Genomic DNA, 22,486 nt, shown 5'->3' on the forward strand with positions numbered 1-22,486 from the left:
GCTGTAACAGAGGAGAGGTCTGGCTCTGGGAGGTGTTGCAGTAGTAGGAGAGTGATGATGAGGCCAGGTACTTAAATTAGGAAATTCAAGACTGAGCAGAGCTGATGTCAAATCCTGGAATCTTAATTAAAACATGACAATCTGCTGCTGCACTTCCAAACCCTGGAGTTTGCAGCATCACATTTTGCAGTCTGGGTACACACAGCACTTTTGGCCTCTTGGGTAATGAGACAGCCATTTAATTACTACACTTCCTTTGTCTGTTTGGCTAGCTTGGAATGCAGGAAATACAATTTATGTTGTGTTTTGAGGTTTGTGCCACAACATTTAACAAGAGCTGAGGAAAGCTAACAGTTGTGTTCTCCTTTTCCCACCCTGCCCACCCCTGCAGGTCTGGAGAGAACGATGTGGAGTACGGCGGTACCATGGAGCTGGAGGATGGAGATTTCATGGAGGATGCAGCAGCTGCTGCTACTCCTGGAGCATCAGGTATGAAAAATGACTCCAGAATTGCCATCAGAGTGGAACACTGCTGGATTCCTTCCCCTGCTCCTCCTGCAAGCAGAGCCAAGCTGTGTGTTCTGCAGGCAGTTCTATTTTGGGAACTGCTGCATCATGTGGTTTGTGCTGATTATTGCAGTGTAGCAGAAACACTTCATTGGGTCAATAAAAAAAAAAAAAAAGGGGGGGGGAAGGAAATCAGGAAATCTGAATGTGCTGGTTTAAAAACGATGTCAAAGTTTGGAGGGCAGCTTTGAAATTCCATGTGTTCCAATCAATAGGAGACTGACAAGGAATTTTTGCTGGTGTCAGGGTGACCTGTGAGTGGGTGACACATTCACTTGGGGTTTAGTGCTCTGCAAAACCCAAAGAATGTGGAGGGAATGAAGTAAAGAATACTCACAATACATTTTAAATACAACATGGTAAGGTGTTCTGGGATCTTCTGCTGCCTGGAGATGATCACAGCCCAAATTAGCCACAAGATTCTGAAAGAAGTGAGTATCTATATGGGATATAGAGAGATACTGTGGAATCTGAGTGTATTTATTTAGGACAAAGATACCAGAAGTGCAGTTTGTGCTGCTGTGAAAGTCTCTTGGTGCTTGAAGGACAGAATTCCCAGTTTTGAAGTTCTGGAGGTCAGGGAGGGACATGTTTGTCTCCTTAATCCTTTATAGTAACTCTAATCTTTGTATTTATTTATTAACAAATCTGCTCATTAAGAGATTTTTTATAACAGGTATGAAGTGAAGCATTTCCCCTTTTCCAGCTGTTTTTATCTTATTCTTTAATTTGCAGCACACCCAATTGGTTTCAGCACCCAGAAACCCACAAAACACCCACATCTCCTTAATTCCATGGGGTCAATGAATTCCTTATCCACTTGTGTGACTCTTTTTTGTTTTCCCCAGGTCATAAATGTCCCTCAGCTGTCCCCTTTGTGTCTCCCCTGGCCAGGTTCCAGCCCCAGCTTCGGCAGAGCCTCGCGGCGCGGCGCCAGCGCCCTGGGCTCCGCTGCCAGCAGCAGCCTGCTGGACATCGATCCCCTCATCCTCATCCACCTCTTGGACCTCAAGGACAGGAATGGCATGGAAAACCTCTGGGGCCTTCAGCCACGTCCTCCTGCCTCCCTTCTGCAGAACAGAGGTACCCACAGCACGTGTGTGATGTTATCTCATCCTCCTGCATCTCCAGGTGCAATTAAAAAGTCACTTTTCTGGAAGGGTTGGCACTGGAGGCAGCAGCTCCACCTCTCCTGCACGCTGGGAGTACTTGGAGCACGGTGCAAACCCAAAAAAAAAATAAATCCTGGAATTTAGAGGCCGCTAGAGCTAGAAAAATGTGAGTGGTTGTAAGGGCTGGAAAAGGGAAAAAATAAGGATCAAAACGTCAGGAGCCAAAAATAGTGATGGTATTTAAATAATTGAGGAGTGTTTGTGGTTCAGTTGGGACCCTTGACCCGAAAATCCCAATTAACTCCAAGTGCAGCAGCAGAACTGGCAGCCCTGGCTCTTCCTGGAGGTTGCTTGTTCCTCTGGTAGTGAGGAATTCAATTTATTGAATTTTGTCATGATTGACACTTATTTAACTGCTGGCCCAGAACCATTTGGTGACTTTCTAGAACAGAAAGCGAAATAAATGTCCCTTTGCTACAAGTGATGCTGGGGTTTGCTGCCACAATGCCATTGGTGGCACTGAATTTAAAAGCTGGCTCAAACTCTTTGTTCCTTTGTCATTAGCTTTTTAAATGGGGTTACATAAACAGCCATGAATTTTCACTGAATGTAATCCATATTTCCAAAAATGGAAGTCCCTTCTAGAAGAAGTAAAAAAAAAAAAGGGAACAGCACATGAACTGAGAGTCCCAGTTCTGTTTTGCTTTTGGAAAAGGAGCCTTTTCCCTGGACAAAAGGAGCTGAGGAGAGGGCAGTGCACTTTGTGCTGTGCCTCTGAGGCAGGTGAAGCTCTCTGTGTGAATCTTGAGCTACTGAACACAGCCAAAATCAGCTGTGCTGGAGCTTCCCTTGGGGTTTGGCTGTCCCCAGTCAGGTTGAGCGTGGTCAGTAAAGACAAAGCTGCTGTTCCATTTGGAGTTTGCCAGAGCTCACCTCCTGAGGTGAAGGTTCCTGAGAGCCACTTGACTTTGCAGTTTGGAACAGCTGAATTTGCACAGAAACACAGAATTTATAACACTTCAGATAGATCCAGGTTGATTTAATTCCAGCTGAACAACACAGAGCTATTCAGGTGCTGGCTGCTCAGCCTGCTCTGCTCTGGGCTACTTGAGGGAATTCCTTCCCACCTGCAGTTTCTTTGAGTTCTGTGTGTTATGAGATATTGGTGGTCTGAGAATCTTCTACACAAATTCAACAAGTTTTATAAAAACCAATTTGATGTGAGCTGGCAGGGTGGGAGCTCAGGTGTCACCAGGATTTTCCTGCTGCAGTGCTGGGAGCCTGGCTTGTCCCAGTGAGCAGGGCTGGGGACAAATCCCTGCAGTGCCAGCCCTGGGCAGTGCCAGCACAGAGTGTGTGTCCCTCACTCTCACAGCAGGGTGACACAAGGTGCAATTCTTGTTTATCTGAGGATGCTTTTCCTGACCTGCTGTGCTCTCTGTTCCCTTGCAAAGCCTCCTCCTACTCCCTGAAGGAGCGGGAGCAGCGCAGGCACCAGGCCATGTGGAGGGTGCCCCCAGACCTGAAGATGCTGAAAAGACTCAAAACCCAGATGGCAGAAGTTCGCAGCAAGATGTCTGATGTGAAGAACCAGCTGTCTGAAGTGAGGAGCAGCAACGCTGCCTCAGGGGAGGGACAGCCCAGCTTCTTCTCCATGGAGCAGGGCGCCCTGGCTGCCTGTGGCACTGACGGCTGCAGCAAGCTGCAGGAGATTGGCATGGAGCTGCTGACCAAGTCCTCAGTCACCAGCTGCTACATAAGGAGCTGTGAGTGTGTGGGGAAGGGGATTCAGTCACCTCACAGGTGGTTCAGGTCCCAGGGCAGTTCCAGTTGAACCTGAGTATGAGGAAGATCAGGAATGTAAAACTGCCCTGGCCTTGCAAACGCCAGACTGGAGCCCACAGGCACTGCCAGACCTGAGCCAGTGACAAAGTTCTGAGGTTTAACCCAGTGTCACCCTGCAGTGAGTGTCCTGTGGTTTAACCCAGTGTCACACTGCAGTGACAATATCCTGTGGTTTAACCCAGTGTCAGACTGCAGTGACAGTGTCCTGAGGTTTAACCCAGTGTCACACTGCAGTGACAGTGTCCTGAGATTTAACCCAGTGTCACACTGCAGTGACAGTGTCCTGTGGTTTAACCCAGTGTCAGACTGCAGTGACAATGTCCTGACGTTTAACCCAGTGTCACACTGCCAGACCTGATCCAGTGACAAAGTTCTGAGATTTAACCCAGTGTCACACTGCAGTGACAATGTCCTGGGACTGAGGTTTATGGTCAATGTCCTGAGGTTTAACCCAATGTCACACTGCAGTGACAGTGTCCTGTGGTTTAACCCAATGTCACACTGCAGTGACAGTGTCCTGTGGTTTAACCCAGTGTCACACTGCAGTGACAATGTCCTGAGGTTTAACCCAGTGTCACACTGCCAGACCTGATCCAGTGACAATGTCCTGAGGTTTAACCCAGTGTCACCCTGCAGTGACAGTGTCCTGTGGTTTAACCCAGTGTCACCCTGCAGTGACAGTGTCCTGTGGTTTAACCCAGTGTCACCCTCCAGTGACAGTGTCCTGAGGTTTAACCCAGTGTCACCCTGCAGTGACAGTGTCCTGTGGTTTAACCCAGTGTCAGACTGCCAAACCTGATCCAGTGACAGTGTCCTGTGGTTTAACCCAGTGTCACACTGCCAGACTTGATCCAGTGACAGTGTCCTGAGGTTTAACCCAGTGTCACCCTGCAGTGACAGTGTCCTGTGGTTTAACCCAGTGTCACCCTGCAGTGACAGTGTCCTGTGGTTTAACCCAGTGTCACACTGCAGTGACAGTGTCCTGTGGTTTAACCCAGTGTCACACTGCTCTGAGCTGCTCACTCCCCTGCACCAGGCCCGTCTGGGAACTCGAGAGAGCAAATTACAACAGTCCAGACTTGCTGAAATCTAAAATGCGAGGATTTGGGTTTGTCTATCATTTACATTGTCATGCTGGCTGAAGGAGTGTGGGTGGAGCTTTCTGGAGGATGTTCCAGTGAGGGAAGTGAACACGAGCTGTGCAGCCCAGGCCCCTGACAGGAGGGGTTTTGTGCAGGACTGAGGGTTAATAAACGATGAGACCAGGGTACAGCAGTGCTTGCACTGAACATTGGTCACATTTTTACACTTTTTTTTACAGCTGCCAGCAAGAAAAGTTCCTCAGCCAAGCCCCTTCGCTCGGGAGCTGCCGGGAGCCTGTCCCTGAGGAGAGCCATGGACAGCGGGGACGGGAACCTGCGCCTCAAGGGGGACAGCAGCCACCCCAGTGAGGGTACTGAGGGGACACTGAGGGACACTGAGGGACACTGACACCCTGCTGAGGGTACCTGGGACACTGAGGGGACAGCAGCCACCCTGCTGAGATACTGAGGGGACACTGAGGGACACTGAGGGGACAGCAGCCACCCCAGTGAGGGTACTGAGGGGACACTGAGGGACACTGAGGGGACACTGCCACCCCAGTGAGGGGACACTGAGGGGACAGCAGCCACCCCAGTGAGGGTACTGAGGGGACACTGAGGGACACTGAGGGGACACTGCCACCCCAGTGAGGGGACACTGAGGGGACACTGCCACCCCAGTGAGGGTACATGGGGCACTGAGGGACACTGAGGGGACACTGCCACCCTGATGAGGGTATATGGGCACTGAGGGGACAGCAGCCACCCCAGTGAGGGTACTGAGGGGACACTGAGGGGACACTGCCACTCTAGTGAGGGTACTGAGGGGACATTGAGGGACACTGAGGGACACTGCCACCCTGCTGAGGGTACCTGGGCACTGAGGGGACAGCAGCCACCCTAATGAGGGTACTGAGGGGACACTGAGGGACACTGCCACCCTGCTGAGGGCACCTGGGCACTGAGGGGACACTGAGGGACACAGCCACCCTGCTGAGGGTACTGAGGGGACACAGCCACCCTGCTGAGGGTACCTGGCCACTGTCACCTGGGGGGTGGAACTGCCATCTCTTGTACAAAAGCTTCTCAATGAATATTTGATTTAGAAACTGGAGTTTCCCTTCATTTCCATGGATGCTTTCTCCCACCCAATGAGTTCCTGTAGCTGAGCTGGGGAGCAGCACCCCTCACATTGACTGAGCAGAGCAGAAATCTGGGTGTTGTGTTGTGGCCTCTCAGGAGTGCAGCTGACAGTGCAGATCCAGGATTAAGCAGCACTGAGCCAGGTTTAAATTGTGGTTGGGCTTAGAGGGAACTCAAGGAAGCTCCAGTAAGGATGTTGTGGTGGAGCTGCTCCTGAGCTGCACGATGCCCTTCCCTCAGTGCTTCAGTGCGAGCACAGGGGAAGCCCAGAGACAGAAATTGGTGTTCTGCTGCTCGGCAGCGCTCAGGGCAGGGCAGGGGAGGATCAGGGCTCTCACTGTGCTCTCACTGTGCTCTCCCTGCCCCGCAGGCCTGGGCGGCTCCAAGCTGGGTGTGCGGCCCCACCGCGCCCCCGAGGCGCTGCCCAAGGAGGAGCCGCCCTGCGAGGGCTCGGACTCGGAGCTGGGAGCTGCTGCTGCCCCCGCTGGCCTGCCTGCCGGGGACAAGAGCAGGAAAGCTGCTGCTCTGGGGTAAGGCCTTCTGCATTCTTCCTCTGATCTCCTCCCCCACCTTCCCTTGATCTGCAAAAACCCCACAATCTCCTAAAACCAGGTGCTTGTAGCATGAAAGAGAAATTGCTTTGAAGTTTACTTGGTTGCTGCTGTTCCCTCTGGACAGCAATTTTTGGGTTTATAACTAGGTTACAAGCTGTCTCTTTTCTTTTTTTTTTTCATTTTTCTTTTATTTTGATCAGCTCTGGCTGGAGTCTGACACTTGGAATTGAAAGGCAGCCCAGGTCTGCTTTCCCACTGTTCCATGCAAAATACCCTCTAAGTGACATTTAATCACTTTTGATTTCCTCATTTCAGATGAAGTTTTTCACTCTAACTCAAATTTTCAACCATTTCATGATAATTCTCTGTTGGCCACCTAAGCAAAGGGCAATGGAGTTTTCAGGTTATTTTTTCTAAATAGAAAAAATAGAGTAGAGTCACCTTTTTTTTTTAAATATTCAAACTTTTCAAGGTTTTTTGATTGATTTAGAAATATTAAAATGTTAAAAAAAGCTGGAAGTTCAAGTGAGTGTGCAGAAGACTTAAGGAGTAAAACCCAATGTGGCACTAAAAGCTTTGTTTCCATAGCTGAGCTCAGGCTGAATTTCTAACGTGGGGTTTTGTATTTCTCCTCCATTCCCTCCCAAGCTCCAGCTCCAAGGGGTGTCGGGCAGAGGGAGCCCAGCCTGGGGGCCTGGAGGGCAGCTCCGAGCCCGGGGAGCTGCAGAGCTCGGAGGGAGCAGCAGAGGAAGGAGGTGAGTTGGGGTTTAGGGAGGAGAGAACCCCCCAGAGCTGCTTCTGTGGCTCTGAGCCCTGCTGGGGCTGCAGGATAAACCTGAGTGTGGATAAACCTGAGTGTGGATAAACCTGAGTGTGGATAAACCTGAGTGTGGATAAACCTGAGTGTGGATAAACCTGAGTGTGGATAAACCTGAACGGGCTCTCTGGACAAGCAGCTGCTTCTGTACCCTGAGACAGCCCCAGGGCTTTGCTGGGCAGAGCTGTGGCCTTGAGAAGTTGTTCATTTCTCATTGAAACACAATCTCTGCCCTTGCCTGGTGACTGTGCTGCCTCCAGGCCCAGCCCCTGTGGAATTTTCTCCACAGCCACACCAGAGCCTCTCCAGCTCCTCAGTGCTGCTGGGTGTTGTGGTGCACAATCCAGTTTCCTTAGAGACTTGAAGGAAAGTTTCCCCCTCCCTTCTTGCATCCTTTCCATGCTGGAAAAAAATAACTTTGCTTTTTTTTTTTTTCCTTTCTGAAAGTCCACACAGAGTTTTTCTTATCTTGCTAAAACTCTCCTGCCTTCCACCCCTGCACTAATTTGAATTTCAATGACTGGATTGTAGCACAAAGCCTATATTAAGGTGCCAGCATCCATCTCGAGCTGCAGTGTGCAATATTGTGTGGGAGTTGGCATTTACAGAAGGTCTCTCAGTGACAAAACTGAATTTCTGCTCTTAGTCACTGCAGCATGATCGTGATGTGCTCCTGCAGTTCTGCTCTCAGAGCAGGGAGCCCAATAGGAAAACACTTTAGAAACTGAAATACTTCATTGTTAAAAACCCCAGGAAGCAAATATTACAAATTTTCTTCCCTTCAGAGGAAAAACTGCAGTAGAATTGGCCCTCACTTTGCTTTTCTTGGCAGTGAGTATCAGCCTGTGAGAAGCAGGGTCTGTGCTGCCCAGTGACAGCCCAGGCCACCACCTGGAGCCACCAGGGCTCTGCTCCTGCTTTGGGAGGGAAATTTGTTATGTGAGACTCAAACTCAAAATATTGCTGCTTGAGGGCCCTGCAGGCCCACCAGCCCCACAGGCTGTGCTGCCTTTTAGCTCCCAGAAGAGCAGCTCTGATTTTCTGTCCCGGCTGCAGAGTGGGCTGAGCAGCTCAGCTGGTGACACAGCACAGACCCAGCTGTGCTCCATCACACCCTGGGTGCTGGGGCCGTGCTCCTTCCCTCTGCTGTGACACCAAAGGCCAGGAGCTGGCAGCAGGGGACACGGGGCAGAGCCAGCAGGGCAGATCCTGTGCCCTCCCTGTGCCCTCCCTGTGCCATCCCTGTGCCCGGGCTGTCTCTGGTGTCTCTTGCAGCTGGGCTGTGTCAGAAGCACGTCCTGCACCTGCTGCCCGGGATGAGCAGTGACAGTGACATCGAGTGTGACACGGAGAACGAGGAGCAGGAAGATGCCACCTCCCCCTCCGAGGTGTTCAACCAGGCCTTCTCTGCCCAGCCCTCCAGTGAAGGTAGAGCTGCCAGAGCCCCCTTCCCAGAGCTTCCCAAAGCTTCCCAAACCCTTCCAAACCTTCCCACAGCTTCCCACAGCTTCCCAAAGCTTCCCAAAGCTTCCCAAACCCTTCCAAACCTTCCCACAGCTTCCCACAGCTTCCCACAGCTTCCCACAGCTTCCCACAGCTTCCCACAGCTTCCCACAGCTTCCCACAGCTTCCCACAGCTTCCCACAGCTTCCCACAGCTTCCCACAGCTTCCCACAGCTTCCCACAGCTTCCCACAGCTTCCCACACCCTCCCAAACCCTCCCAAACCCTCCCAAACCTTCCCAGTCCTCCCAGAGCTCCTTGGATGCAGATCCCTGGGAGGGGAGGCTGTGGAGGTGTTGGAGCTCCAAGTGCCAGTAAGATTTGGAACTCTTCTCTTGGGATCCCAATGAAAACAGCTCAAAACAGGAGAGGGGAACTCGTGCTAGCCTTGAGAAGTCAGTTGAGGTGAATCTCCTGGGAAGGGCTGGAAAACCCAGAGCTCCAGTTCCCAACTGGAACTCCCTGTGAGCCAGGACTGGCACTCTGAGTGGGCAAATTCCAGGGAGGTAAGCACTGCCTGAGACACGGATTTGCATCTTCATTGGCAGCAATGTGCTTCCAGCAGCTCACTGGAGCTCCAGAGCCTCCTCTGGCTGAGCTTTCACTTCCACCCCTTGGATCAAAGCTGTGGGGCCAGGGGTGAGGTTTTGGCCTGAGTGAGGGGAGGGAGGAGCATTCCCTGGCCCTGCAGGGTCACTGGAGCTCACTGGGCTTTGCTGGTGCTGTGTTCACCCTCAGGACACTCCTCGGTGGTAGCAGATGGGGACCAGGCCAGCTCTGAGGATCTCAGCTTTGTCCCTGCAGATGACAGCACCAGGTAACTGGGAAGCTTCTCCTGGGGCTGCTCAGGGATCCTGAGCTCCCTCTGCCCCTGAGGCAGCCTGGGAGGGAGGGAGGGAGGGCTGAGCTCTGAATGCTCCCAAAACTGACCGGGTTGAAGCAGCTGGCATAAAATTGTAACTCTTGGATTGTGTTTGTTTGAGGCCTTCTCCAGCAGGAGAGTTCTCAGTGCACCCTGCCTTTGTCTGGAGCAGGTAGAGCGTGGGCTCGGGGCCTGGAGAGCCACGGCTGCGTCCCTGGGGAGGTGTGGGAGTCCCTGGAGCTGTGCCCAGGCTGTGCCCTCTCCACGCTGGGTTCTTCTGCCATTGTCTCACCCTGCCCTGGGCACGAGGACTTTGCAGGGGTGGCCCTGCTGCTCCCCCAGCACGTGGGGAAGGTGCTGAGCCCCAGGCTGGGATGAGAGTCCTGCTGTGCCCCTGGAATGAGCAGAGTGTGCCTGTCCTTTGGGATGCTGGGGGAATCAGCCACCACTCCATTGTTTCCCCAGTTGGTGACGTGGACCAACCACACCCATTGCCAAACTCTTTGTTCGTTGCATTTTGAGCTGCTGAAGTCCTTGTGAAGCTCCTGTGGGAGCTGATGCCTGGTTAGTGACAAAGCATGACCCTGTCAGTACCTGCTGGTGTTGTCCTCGTGTGGCTGCCCGTGCCCTGTGTCCGTGTGAATGTGCTCTACAACTCCTGGTTTTAAACTGTTTGCACTTTGTTAATAAAATGAATGTTGAAATCTGAATTTCAGGTGTTTTGTGTGTGGATAAGTAAAACGATGGAGGCTGTCAGGGTCAGCTCCATTCACTGCAACACCTGGCTGTGTGTGGAGGGGTTTTTCCTGTCACTTTTTTCTTTAATTATTCAGTGAAAAGCACTGAAACCCCTCTGGGATTCTATTTGTAGAAGCCAGACCAAATGCTGAAATCAAATGAAACCAAATGCCGATTCAAACAGGAATTGAGAAGGATGCAGAGTTTTGCCCAAAGTTGCTTTGGTTCTTCAGAGGGAACAGGTGCTGGGCCAGGCCAGGCCGCAGCTGGGGGTGTTTGGGGCTGTGGGGTCACAGCTCAGTCCCTGCAGCCGTGGGGCTCTGGGGCTGCTCTGGCTGAGAGAGGAGCTGCTGCTCTGCTCACCTTCTGTGGGCAGCTTATCCAGAGCTGGCTGGGAAAGGGGCTGGGAAAGGGACACTGATCTTGTGCTGTGCCATGACAGCCCCATCCCTTTGGCCACACTGATGGGCCCTGAGCAGCCTCGGGAAATCCAGAGCTCAGCAGGGTAACCCCAGTTCCACATCCAAAGGAAAACCCCAGTTCCACATCCAAAGGAAACCCCAGTTCCACATCCAAAGGAAACCCCCTTCCATCACACTAAAGGCACAACAGCTGCTCTCTGCCTTTGTTAGCTCTTCAATAACCAGACTAGCTGGAGTGTGGTTTAAATTACTGTTTTATTAAGATATTGGTAAAACTTCAACAGTTTTTCCTGTATAAACAGCTTTCATAAATAAAATATGGATGACTAATACATGGTTAGAACTAAACTCGCGGGTGAACTGTAGAACAAGATTGCAAATGGAAAAGTCCCAACACTGGTACATGATTTAGCTTGGATTTATTCACTTCATAAAGAACATGTTTCATGAACAAGGTACTACAGAAAGGTCAGCGGGAGCACCCAGGAGCTGAGGCCGTGCCTGGCTGGCCACGAGCAGCAGCAGCAGCATCGGGGTGAGCTCAGCCCCCTCCCCTGCTCTCGTCCCGGGGTGTCTGCAGAGGGAAGGAGAGGAAAGACCGGACAGGACAAGGGGTGTACGAGACCCTGACAGGTGGGGCTTGTTTGTCTTTAATGCTGGCAAGGGCTGGGCCATGGCCGGGGTGCCAGGGCTGGAGGGGGGCACGGACATCCTGGTAATGCTTCCTTATTATTGCACATGATACGAGGGTAGAGAGTTTTGTTCCTGTCGCAAAGAGGATGTGAATTAAAGAAAGATTGCCCTAAATTACAGACATGAACAAAGCTGCAGTATCCCCTTGGATGGCTTTGTTTATGTGACTGAGTGCCGAGTGAGGAAATTGTGCTAAAACAGCCCCTAATTTAGACCAATCTTTCTCATTTTGCTTTATTCCCGCAGAATCTTGGGGTCGGGAGGATTTGGTGAGGAGAGAGTGGACCTGAACTACAGCAGCCATGTCTGTGCACACAACTCCTTGTGCCTCATCTGCCCATGGGACAACTGACACACACTGCTCCAAAAACAGGTGGAGTTTCTAGGATGATGCACCACCAGAAACGTGGTGTAAGTTAAGTTAAATCTGCTTGGACATTGTCCTCCAGCGCTGCAGCTCAGCAGCTCGGCTACGGACGGTTCTCACTCACAAGGACAATGGATGGCACTTGTAGGTAAAGAAAAGTTCCACACGTGCGTTTCCACCCACCTCTAGTGCAAATGGAATGGGTGAAGAGCTCCCTGCCCTGTGCTGTTCTCTCTGCACCGCACACCTTCCTCAGCCTTGGAAGCTCCTCACAGTGAGGAGCTCCCGAGCTGCTTTTGAGCAGCTCCGGGCACAGCAGCCCCGAGCCCCTTCCTCAAAACCACCACAACTGAAACAGAACAAAGCTCAAGTGGTGTTGTCACTGCTACCTCCTGGTTCTGCAAGCACGGTCAGCACGGCGACCGAGAGGGATGCGGGGTTGTGTGGACGCGGCAAAGGGATACTTCAGCTCTTTATTGGAAAGATTTCGTTGTACAAATTTTCACCACCACTAAGATACACGATAAAAATACAAAACACAGGTCACAGACTAAATCTCAGTATCAACAGTTAATAAATACAATGAGATAGTTCTCTATCAGCCTAATATTTTACACTGTCACCAGAGAGACGATCAAGGTACGAATACAGAACACTTAGATACCGTTAGAGAGGGATTATTGCTTACGTCAGCAAGCAGCAGATAAGGGCACAGGAGTTTGAACTGAAGGAACTACTTCCTATCACCAGTGGCATTAAGAGAAAACACTGCATTTCACAAGCACTGCTTTTTGTCTAGTGTGTAGAATCAAGAGCAGCATAATCAGACCAATAACCACTACTTTTAATATTATAGAACTTTAAAGGACTTACCTTACAAATGGTTCCTATCTACTCTATAAATATGCAGTTAGTGAAGAAATGAACACTTGCTCTATCTATACAATGGTTTTACCTGACCACACTGCAACTACGATGGTGGATTGGTTTTTTTTCTCCTAGCAAGATAAATGGGATGAGTCGCAGAATTACCATTTATGAATCCACACCTAAAAAAGCTAGATCCTTCCCAAAACAGCACACATGCAGTCCAGTGCTCTTCAACTGCTCCTGCAGACTGGGAAGAAGTTTTATCATCCGTGACGGGTTTGCATTCTCATTTACTCACATCAAGAATTGCACTTACACCACCTTTCTCTCCAGAACATGACAGTCAGCTAAAGATGGACTTTCAGTGAGTCATTATTACTGTGAATAATTTAAAACAAAGGCACCACAGAGATGCCCCAGAGTTGCATATTTTACCATTTCATGGTTTCTCAAATTTCCTCGGTAAATCTGACTTGGACCAGAAGCTGCAGCTAAAGAGAACGTTGACAACAGCTAAGGCAGAATAAGATGGCAGATAAGAGCCAATGATCCCGTAAGATTAAAACAAAGTCTGAAAAAGATCAAAGGAATCTAAAGCCACACTCCAACTCCTGGTTGCTCACAAAGCCTTTTGCTGTTCATCAGATTGCTTTTAAAATAGTGCATCAAAGAGAGAAGCAGCGGAAATTGGCAGAATTCAAGCCTCGCCATCTTGTCGTGTTGAATAATTTTCTTGACTACTTAATATTAAAATACTTTGCAAATTCTAGCTAAACACTAATACTGCTATTGTTACTGCTAAAATGATACGGATTGTTCACTAAGTGCTTATGAAGATTTATTTTGTTCATCCTCCTCCCAATGCATCGCTGTAACACAGGGTAGGAACGGGATCTGGACTTGGTGGAGCTGATGGGAATCGGCCGCGTATTCACGTCCTAGTGAGCGGCTGCCCTGAGGCGGGAGCTGCCCCGGCAGGGCAGGGGCTGCTCAGGCACAAAGGGCACCGAGCCCCGCCTGGCCCTGCTGGGCCGGGGCAGCCGGAGCAGAGCCCGGCAGGCCCCGAGCTCCTCACGCACAAAGGGCACCGAGCCCGCCTGGCCCTGCTGGGCCCGGGGCAGCCGGAGCAGAGCCCGGCAGGCCCCGAGCTCCTCACAAAGGGCACCGAGCCTCGCCTGGCCCTGCTGGGCCCGGGCAGCCGGAGCAGAGCCCGGCAGGCCCCGAGCTCCTCACAAAGGGCACCGAGCCCCGCCTGAGCCTGCTGGGCCCGGGCAGCCGGAGCAGAGCCCGGCAGGGCAGGGGCTGCTCCTCACAAAGGGCACCGAGCCCCGCCTGAGCCTGCTGGGCCCGGGCAGCCGGAGCAGAGCCCGGCAGGGCCCGAGCTCCTCACGCACAAAGGGCACCGAGCCCCGCCTGGCCCTGCTGGGCCGGGGCAGCCGGAGCAGAGCCCGGCAGGCCCCGAGCTCCTCACAAAGGGCACCGAGCCCCGCCTGGCCCTGCCGGGCCCGGGCAGCCGGAGCAGAGCCCGGCAGGGCCCGAGCTCCTCACGCACAAAGGGCACCGAGCCCCGCCTGGCCCTGCTGGGCCGGGGCAGCGGAGCAGAGCCCGGCAGGGGCTGCTCCTCACAAAGGGCACCGAGCCCCGCCTGGGCCTGCTGGGCCCGGGCAGCCGGAGCAGAGCCCGGCAGGCCCCGAGCTCCTCACAAAGGGCACCGAGCCCCGCCTGGCCCTGCTGGGCCCGGGCAGCCGGAGCAGATCCCGGCAGGGCAGGGGCTGCTCCTCACAAAGGGCACCGAGCCCCGCCTGGGCCTGCTGGGCCGGGGCAGCCGGAGCAGAGCCCGGCAGGGCCCCGAGCTCCTCACAAAGGGCACCGAGCCCCGCCTGGGCCTGCTGGGCCCGGGCAGCCGGAGCAGAGCCCGGCAGGGCCCCGAGCTCCTCAAGCACAAAGGGCACCGAGCCCCGCCTGGGCCTGCTGGGCCCGGGCAGCCGGAGCAGAGCCCGGCAGGGCCCCGAGCTCCTCCCCGTGCGCTGCAGCCCCAGCGCAGCCCCTGCCCTGCTGATCCTCGGCATCCGCATCCCTTTGGATCCGCTCCCTTCCCTGCACCCCTGAGCGCGCAGCCCCGGTGCTGCGGCCGTGAAACGCTGCCTTTGCCAGCTGGGAATCCTCACCGGAGCCACACAGCTCCTCCAACAGCTCCCGATCGCCGCTGGGACGGGCGGGGACAGAGCGTGGCACCGGACACCTCCACGGGTTGGGTTATCTTAAGACCTGAGATGAAGTTAAGGTGGGAAGAGGTTGGCTCAAAGCATTAAGCACAGTCATGTTCAACTCATTGAGAACAATTTCCTAAACTGAGAAATGAGAAAAATGCCACTAAAAGCACCAGAAAGATACGAAATTCCCTACACTGCACCTCCAGCTATAGGAAATAATTTCTTTAAACTGCAAGAAAAGTTTTCTTCATACTCTGCATTTTATATTACATGGGGAAAAAAAGGTAAATGATGAGTCTGTACCTCGATGGGAGTCTGAGACCAGAGCAGCAGGAGCTTAGTGTGTCCATTCCTAAGGTACCTGGTAAACCCTGTATGGCTTTTAGTCGTCTACCTGCAAAAGTGGATGTAATTTTCTAATTCATCTTAACGCTCACCTGGAATAAACAGAAAGCAGAACACGAAAGGAAAAACAAAAACCCAAAAAAACCCCACACCTCGACTCTATTATGGAAACTTCCCCCCGCTCTAAAAAAATTTGGCAGTTCTAACCCAGATCGTTCTTTGAGTATTGCTCCACAGACATTTCTCAGGCAGGTGCAACCTTCTGCGTGTGTAAGGACGTGCCCTGGCGCTGTCTGTCTGTCTGTCTGTCTGTCTGTCCACGTGCAGCGCTGCTGGGCTCTCCCTGCTGGATGTGGCTGACACTCGTGTGTGCGGGTGGTCGGGCGGCTGCGGCATTGCTGGGGGTGGCACCACCACCAAACTTTGTTAGAGATCCAAACAACTACATTGGTTAATTCCTAGTTCTATTTACACGGGGTTGAGCTTGGCAGGGGACTGGAGTACAGTTCGGAAATGCCCACCTCTTTTTTTTTTTTCCTTTTTTTTTTTTTTTTTTTTTTTGCTTTCTGATGATGCCAGTTTTATTTTGGGAATGTCTACTATGGGAGTCTGACAGGGGAACACGAGGGGGTGGTTACATTTTACAGCATTGATGAAGGTGTGGGTCTGGTATACAATGACTTTGTCTTCGCATCCAACACTCGCTGTAGGAGCCGTGGCTGGGCAGCCTCCGCCACGGGGAGGGCCGGGCCAAGGCCCTCCTGCTCCTGCGGGCCCGGGCAGGGAAGGGCAGGCCGGATCCTTCTCCCTGGGCAGGCTCCTGAGCCCAGAGCGCCGTGTGAAACTTTGGTTTGAGCCTGGCTCCTCGCCGCCTCTTCCCGCTGCAGAGCCGCAAATGGGAGAACGCGGCTCGTTTGCCCAAGGATTGGAACAGTTCCTCTTCCAGCCCGAAGGAGATGGGGGACGAGCCCCTGACCCTGTAGATGCCCTGGCCTGCAGCCCCCGAGCCCGGCGGGCCGAGCTCGTCCTCCCCGCGACCGCAGCCCCAGCGCGCGCTGAGCTCCGGGGCCTCGCTCTCGGCCGGGGAGCCGCTGATCCGACCCGCGCTCTTTGGTGTGCCAGGACTGAACGCTCCGACTGGTGGCAGACATTTGGCACTCTGAGGTGTACTAGTTTCTGTTTTTGTCAGGTCTAAATAGCCTTGATCCTCCAAGGGGTTAACGCTGGAGCCTATGCTTAAGCTAGTTCTGTCGGTGAAGGAGTCCACTCGTCCTTCATAGCCTAAATCCGCCGGTGCTGAGCACTGGTGCTGGGGCCAGGGCCGTTTGCAGTCTCCGTGGTTCTCCTTGTCTTCCCCGTTGTCTTCCTGCCCCCCCTGGAAGGAGTTCTCAGTCCAGTCCGACTCCTCGCTGACGGCGACCGCCGCGTTCATGTCCCTGAGGAACACCACGATGACCGTGATGTTGTCGCTGGAGCCGGCATCCCGAGCAGATGCCACCAATTTATGTGCTACCATGCTGCTGTCACCGTTGTTCTCCTTCAGATGGTCAGCCACCACTTTGACTGCCTCATCGGGGTTCACTGTGTCGTAGAAGCCATCACAGGCCAGAATGAGGTAGTCTTCAGAGCCATCCAGCACCGTGGAGGCAGAGTCTGCGTCCCCACAGATGTATGGCTTGTGCTCAGCGTCCCCTGTGCAAGAACAGCAGAGAAACACAACCGTGGGTTTGCAGCCACAGCTTCCAGCAGCCCTTTATTAACTCAGTGTGGAGCCAGTGACTCTTACCCCAAGTTAAAGCAATTATTTGGAAATTATTCCCTCAGACTGTAGGGGGAAAAATAGAGGTTATTGCTCATAGGTCTATCTTCAGCTGTATGTCAAATTTTGATGACTAGAAAATTAAAATTTTATAGTTAAAAAGCAAAGCAAGTCTCCAAAAGGAATGAAGGCTCTCTCTTACCAATAGCTCTGGAGACAGAGAGGCTCCCGTTCACCCTCCAGGCTCCAAACCAGACCACGCAGCCGCCCAGGGCCTCGATTCGCTTCTTCTCATCCTGAGCAGCAACACAAGAGAGCAGTCAGAGCTGCACCACACACTCAGCACTCCCATCAACATGGATTTTCACAAACACAGCAGGCCCCATGAGCCAAAGGATTTGCTCACAGGTCCAAAGAACCAGGATAGTGGAAGGTGCTCTGCTGCTCACAGAGATGCCGGCATGGCAGCGCTCCCCAGAGCCGTGCCTGTGCTGCTCACACAGGCCCTTCTCACCTCTCGGTCTGGTTTGTGGGGTTTCATCAGTTCCACTGCTTGGCCTCTCCTCACCAGCATGACCTGGGAGTCCCCCAGCCAAGCCACATGCAGCATATTCCCTCGGATGAAAGTCACCACCCCGGTGGTTCCGCAGCGCAGACTCTGGAAAAAAATACATTTCCATTTCAAAGCATTTTCTTCCTTAACCCAGGGACAGAACACATGGAAACTGCAGCACAGAGCTATTCCCAGGGAGGAACAGGCAGTGCTTTCCCTACAGCTACAACTGCTCCCTTACAGCCCCTTGGTGCCAACCTGGCTGGACACCAACGTGCCCCATGGCATCCCTGGCATGGGAGCTGCCTGCCAGGAGCTGGGCACTGCTGGGCTGCTCCTGCTGCTGCCAGGCACAGCTGGGTGTTGGTGACCCCGAGGGCTGAGCCTGGGAGGCAGCTGAGAGTGGGAATGGCAGCAGCATCCCTCAGAGGGGCTGGGAGAAGCAGGAGCTGCCATTGTTATGGGATGTGAAGCTGTGCACAGAAAGGCACCAGTGGGGCATGGAGAGCTCTGTGTTGGTTCCACTGTGCCTCTCTGGAAAGGCAGGATTGATTTGCAGTTAATGCTCTCAGAGTCCTGCTGGAATTATTTACCAATATAACCACATGGGACATGCCTGGCTTGTCTGGCCCTTGCTGCTGGACCAAAGGTGGCAGCTGTGGTGGTTTCACCTCAGAGACACCTTTGGCTGGCTGGATGTGTGGTGATTTCACTTTAGAGACACTTTTGGCTGGCTGGATATTGCAGCTGGGCGTTTGGAGACAAGTCCAGACATGCAGGAGCTCAGGTTTACCTTTGGTGGAGAAGCTTTAAGGCAATGGTAAAGGAAAAAGGAGTTGGGTTCTGCAGGAGGGTTCTGATCCAGAGCTTTATTCTGGCCCACAGGCCTCTGAATGCAGCACCAGCTCCAACAGAACTCCCTGACCCTGTGGTTGCTGTGTCTTTTAACCCCAGGGAGAGGGGCAGAGAAGGGGTAGGGAGCCACCAACCAGGAGGGAAGGTCTCAAGGGACAAATGACCCCTGGATGGCCCAATGTCCCCAGGGCTGAGAGGCATCTTTTGAACTCTGCCAATCACTCACTGCCCATCTGGAACGCCAGGACTGACAGACAGCGCTCAGCAGGGTCAGGGTGGGGAAAGGAGAGGTGATGGCACACCTGGGAACCCACAGGGAGAAACCCCAGGTGTGTGAGGCTATTGGAATAAGAATCCCAATATAACCAGTTAGATGGTGCCTGGGCCAGTTCTGACCCTCGCTGCTGGGCCAAAGGCAGCACTGTGGTGCTTTACCCCAGAGATACCTTGGCTGCTGGAGATTGCAGCAGGGCACTGAGCAAGTCCAGGCTTGTCAGGGACTCCGTTTACCTCAGGAGAGAGAGCTTCTGGCGATGGTGAAGAGAAGAAAGGGAGTGGATTCTGCCAGAGGGTTATATCAGATGTTTATTCCATGGGTACAGAGGTCTGAACTGGGACAATTCCTCCAACAGAATGCGGCCGCATGGTCTCATTAACCTTTTAAGCTCAGGGCAGGGGAAGGGGAGGGGACAGGTGAGCCACCAACCAGGTGAAGGGGCAGGGTCTCAAGGGACTGGGGACACCTATACGGGCCAATGTGCCCCAGGCCTGAAGGACCAACCACACGACGCCTTGCTGGTATGTCAGCCTGATTGACAGGGCACACTCAGCGAGGGGCGAGGGGGAAGGGAGAAGGTAAAACAGGACATTGCAACACACCACAACATGAGGCAAAGCATGAGCTGGCACCAGAGCAGAGCCCTCACCTCCCTGGCTGCCTTCTGCACGAAGCGCTCGTCGGTGACGCGGAAGGCGCGGCACAGCGCCTCGGCCGGGTCCTGCTGGAACATCTCCTGGTGCACCATGTTCACGTGCAGGTGGATGGAGGCATAGATGGCAGCATCCACTCCTCCGTGGCCATCAAACACTGCAAAATAAGCTTGTTCTTCTTGGTCCTGCCAGAGGAAACACAGGGAGGAAAAAACTCAGGTGGAAGCAACACAGACAGCTCATTGGATTGTCTTAAAGCTTTGAACTTGGGATTTGTGCTGTCCTCATTAAATTGCAATTAGAGACAGAGTCTCCACTGGAGAAGCAAACTACCCTGACCACCTGCCCTTGCATCAGTGGGAAATTTCCACCCTGCTGTTGAATTCTACCTGCAAAATGCAAGAGATGCCCTGTGTGGTGTTCTCAGTACTCCTTAGGTCCCATTTGTTACAGCTCAGTCACACAACTCAAATAGGAAGTGCCATTCTCATCAAATTGTGCAGGAGATTTTGTGACTGCAAAAACCACAGAGAGAGAAGAACATCCAATACAGTTTGCATGAAGTCTACATCATGATTGGAATCCACCAGGGATAAAATGCCAGTACAGTTAAAATGTGAAGCCAGCCAGTCTTTGCTTTCACTCTTCTTTTTTCCTTAAATCTAAAATATATCATCTTAGATGCCTGTGTTTTAAAAAAACTGCATGTGCTCTCTCATCAGAAAATTGTGATTACATTCACAAATCAAATACAGCAAAATCACTCATCTTCAAGGCAGTTTTCTCAGCTTCCCCTCCTCTGTTCAGAGAAACAACGTGGTACCAGGAGACAGCAACTCCAGCAACTCACACACACAACACCAACCCACTGACAGAGCCAATTCAACCTTGACAGCCAGCTCAGTGACTGGAATTATTTGCACATTGTAATTTTTAGGTAATGGGCTCCAACACAAATTGGAATAAGAAAGCTGACAATTGACAGGCAAAGGAAACATCTGCCTCTGTTTGCATGAATATCTTTTAAAGGTAAGAATGTGGATGGGGCAGAAGATGGTTATTAAAGTGACAGGGTGTAATAAAAAAGTAATTATGCAGCAATTTGATCCTTAAGGTAAAATTCTTGCCATTTTCTTTTACTTTCCATTCCTGAGTGTCCAGTTTTATATCTCAAGGGAGAGCAAGAATGAGTGTCTGACCAATGGCAACATCAAGAAATTAATGGAAGGGAAGACTCCAGTTCCACCAAACTACTCACATTTCTAGAATTGTGTGTGAGCACTCAGTCCTGTAAGGTTTGGGTTTGTTTTGGATTTTTAAGCTTAATTTCCTTGTTTTTGCTTTTGGCTTCTTCCTCCCAAGAGTAAAGGTTGAAAAGCAGAGCAGATCCACTCCAGCTGCCCAGAGATGAACTGTGAGGTGACCAACTGCCAACCCTGCTGAGATCCATCACCCTTCACTCCCTCAGTGGAAAACCTCCTCCTTTCCTAGGATGCAAACCACTGACCTGTGGCATTCACATTCTCTGAAAAAATCCCTTCACCCAGGGCTTTTCTCCTGGGAAGCTGAAAGGGAGTGAGAGAGGCCTCAGAGAAAAGAAAAATAATTCTTATCTCATTTGCTTCTCCTGTGCTGTGCTCATGTGGAATGTGTTTGGAGATTGTTTACCCACAGGTGATTTTTTCATTGGACTCTGCTGTGAGTTGTTTTCACTCTTTGGCCAATTGGGGCCAAGCTGTGTTGGGACTCTGGAAAGAGTCAGGAGTTTTCATTATTATCTTTTTAGCATTCAGTAAGTATCCTTTCTGTATTCTTTAATATAACCTAGTATAATAAAGTAATAAATTATTCTGATAAGATGGAGTCAGACACAGCATTCTCTCCCCTCGTTGGTGGACCAGCATTTACAATATTGACCACAGAGTGTGAGTGTGTGTGTGTGTGTGTGTGTGTGTGTGTGTTTGTGTGTGCGCTCACCTCGAGGTTGAAGAGCCTGGACTGGACTCTGGAAAGACTCACAAATTTTTATTATCATTTTAGCATTCAGTAAGTATCCTTTCTGTGTTCTTTAGTATAGTATAGTATAGTATTCTTTAATATAACATAGTATAATAAAGTAATAAATTATTAAGATGGAGTCAGACACATCATTCTCTCCCCTCGTTGGTGGACCAGCATTTACGATACTGACCACAGAGTGTGTCAATTCTCACAGAACGTGTCAGTTCTCACAGAATGTGTCAGTTCTCACAGAATGTGTCAGTTCCAGGTGTGAGCTCACCTCGAGGTTGAAGAGCATGTTGAAGTCGGGGATGCAGACGTGCTTGTCCTCCATCTTCCTGCGCATGTTCTTGATGGCGTGGATGGAGGTGTCGTAGTAGCGGTGGGGCTTGGGCTGCAGGGGGAAATCCTTCACCCAGCTGCTGCAGATCTCGTGCAGTTTGCTGTAAACCAAACGGGCCAACTTCACCGTCTCGATCTCTGAGGAAGGCACAAAGCACAGATGAAAGCCTTGAGAGTGTTATTAAGGCAGAGTTTTCTCCCCTGCATACATTAGAGAGATGAAACAAAACCATTTTAGCCAAGCAGTTGATGTCAGCAGGGAAATTCTGGGCTCTGATGCATGAAAAGAAGAAGCCAAAGTCACCATAATCAGCATTCATCAGAAAGCAGCTCATTGTTTGTTTGTCTTTTTAACTTAAACATTTCCCTGTGCCTTTGGGGAACGCATTTGCAGCAGCAGGGACAATGAAAGGCAGGAAAAGTGCTGGATCCCTGGCCCTGTGGGACTGTGTCATGGCACAGGGTGTGTCGTGGCACAGGGTGCCACCTACAGAACCCACCCTCCCTGACAATGACACACTGGGTTGGGACCAAATTCTCTGTTCTAAACACCATTTCATTGCAGAGCTGAGGCAAGGCAGTGGAAACAATCTGCAGAAATTAGCAGAGTGATTTTAAGGTGTTTTGTGCACTTTCAGCATTGCACACGTGCCTTCTTAGCTATTCCCTGATTTCCTATTATTCCCATATTCCTGACAAAGGTGTGTCAGAGAAATCTACATGAGCAAATGACAAAACCATAAAGGCCTCAAATTTCAGAAAATGCTGAACTGGCACTCCTGAGAAATTGTCATTTTAAAACGTGAAAACTCAGGCACTTGACATTTGTTCTGAAATCCAGGGGAGGAAAACAGGAAGGCAGCATCAGAGCTGAACACATCCCCATCTCTTTGTTCCTGATGGCTCACCAAAGG

At 51.7% G+C, this 22,486-nt stretch overlaps 2 protein-coding genes across 7 annotated transcripts in view; one reads left to right on the top strand and one right to left on the bottom strand.

Annotated features, from left to right (window-relative positions):
* The window catches only part of TRIM37 (tripartite motif containing 37), a 27,087-nt gene extending 15,394 nt beyond the window's left edge, over window positions 1–11,693 (top strand). For 2 of the 6 annotated variants that reach the window (XM_074557060.1, XM_074557065.1), the window contains exons 17-25: window positions 392–489; window positions 1,462–1,650; window positions 3,134–3,445; window positions 4,846–4,977; window positions 6,120–6,279; window positions 6,952–7,058; window positions 8,396–8,548; window positions 9,361–9,439; window positions 9,606–11,693. In XM_074557060.1, coding sequence (XP_074413161.1) covers window positions 392–489; window positions 1,462–1,650; window positions 3,134–3,445; window positions 4,846–4,977; window positions 6,120–6,279; window positions 6,952–7,058; window positions 8,396–8,548; window positions 9,361–9,439; window positions 9,606–9,660 — 1,285 coding nt within the window. In that variant the 3' untranslated portion in view covers window positions 9,661–11,693. Of the gene's footprint in view, window positions 1–391; window positions 490–1,461; window positions 1,651–3,133; window positions 3,446–4,845; window positions 4,978–6,119; window positions 6,280–6,951; window positions 7,139–7,186; window positions 7,513–8,395; window positions 8,549–9,360; window positions 9,440–9,605 lie in introns of those variants that run through there. The other 4 variants (XM_074557061.1, XM_074557062.1, XM_074557064.1 and 1 more) reach the window with 4 other exon arrangements.
* Window positions 10,881–22,486, bottom strand: part of PPM1E (protein phosphatase, Mg2+/Mn2+ dependent 1E) — a 73,220-nt gene continuing 61,614 nt past the window's right edge. Inside the window, 7 exon segments of the mRNA XM_074557066.1 lie at window positions 10,881–13,671; window positions 13,988–14,145; window positions 14,220–16,824; window positions 17,094–17,187; window positions 17,406–17,549; window positions 19,226–19,414; window positions 21,511–21,710. Coding sequence (XP_074413167.1) covers window positions 15,767–16,824; window positions 17,094–17,187; window positions 17,406–17,549; window positions 19,226–19,414; window positions 21,511–21,710 — 1,685 coding nt within the window. The 3' untranslated portion in view covers window positions 10,881–13,671; window positions 13,988–14,145; window positions 14,220–15,766.

The sequence above is a fragment of the Zonotrichia albicollis genome, chromosome 22 (assembly GCF_047830755.1).
Source record: "Zonotrichia albicollis isolate bZonAlb1 chromosome 22, bZonAlb1.hap1, whole genome shotgun sequence".
NCBI classification, from domain to species: domain Eukaryota; kingdom Metazoa; phylum Chordata; class Aves; order Passeriformes; family Passerellidae; genus Zonotrichia; species Zonotrichia albicollis.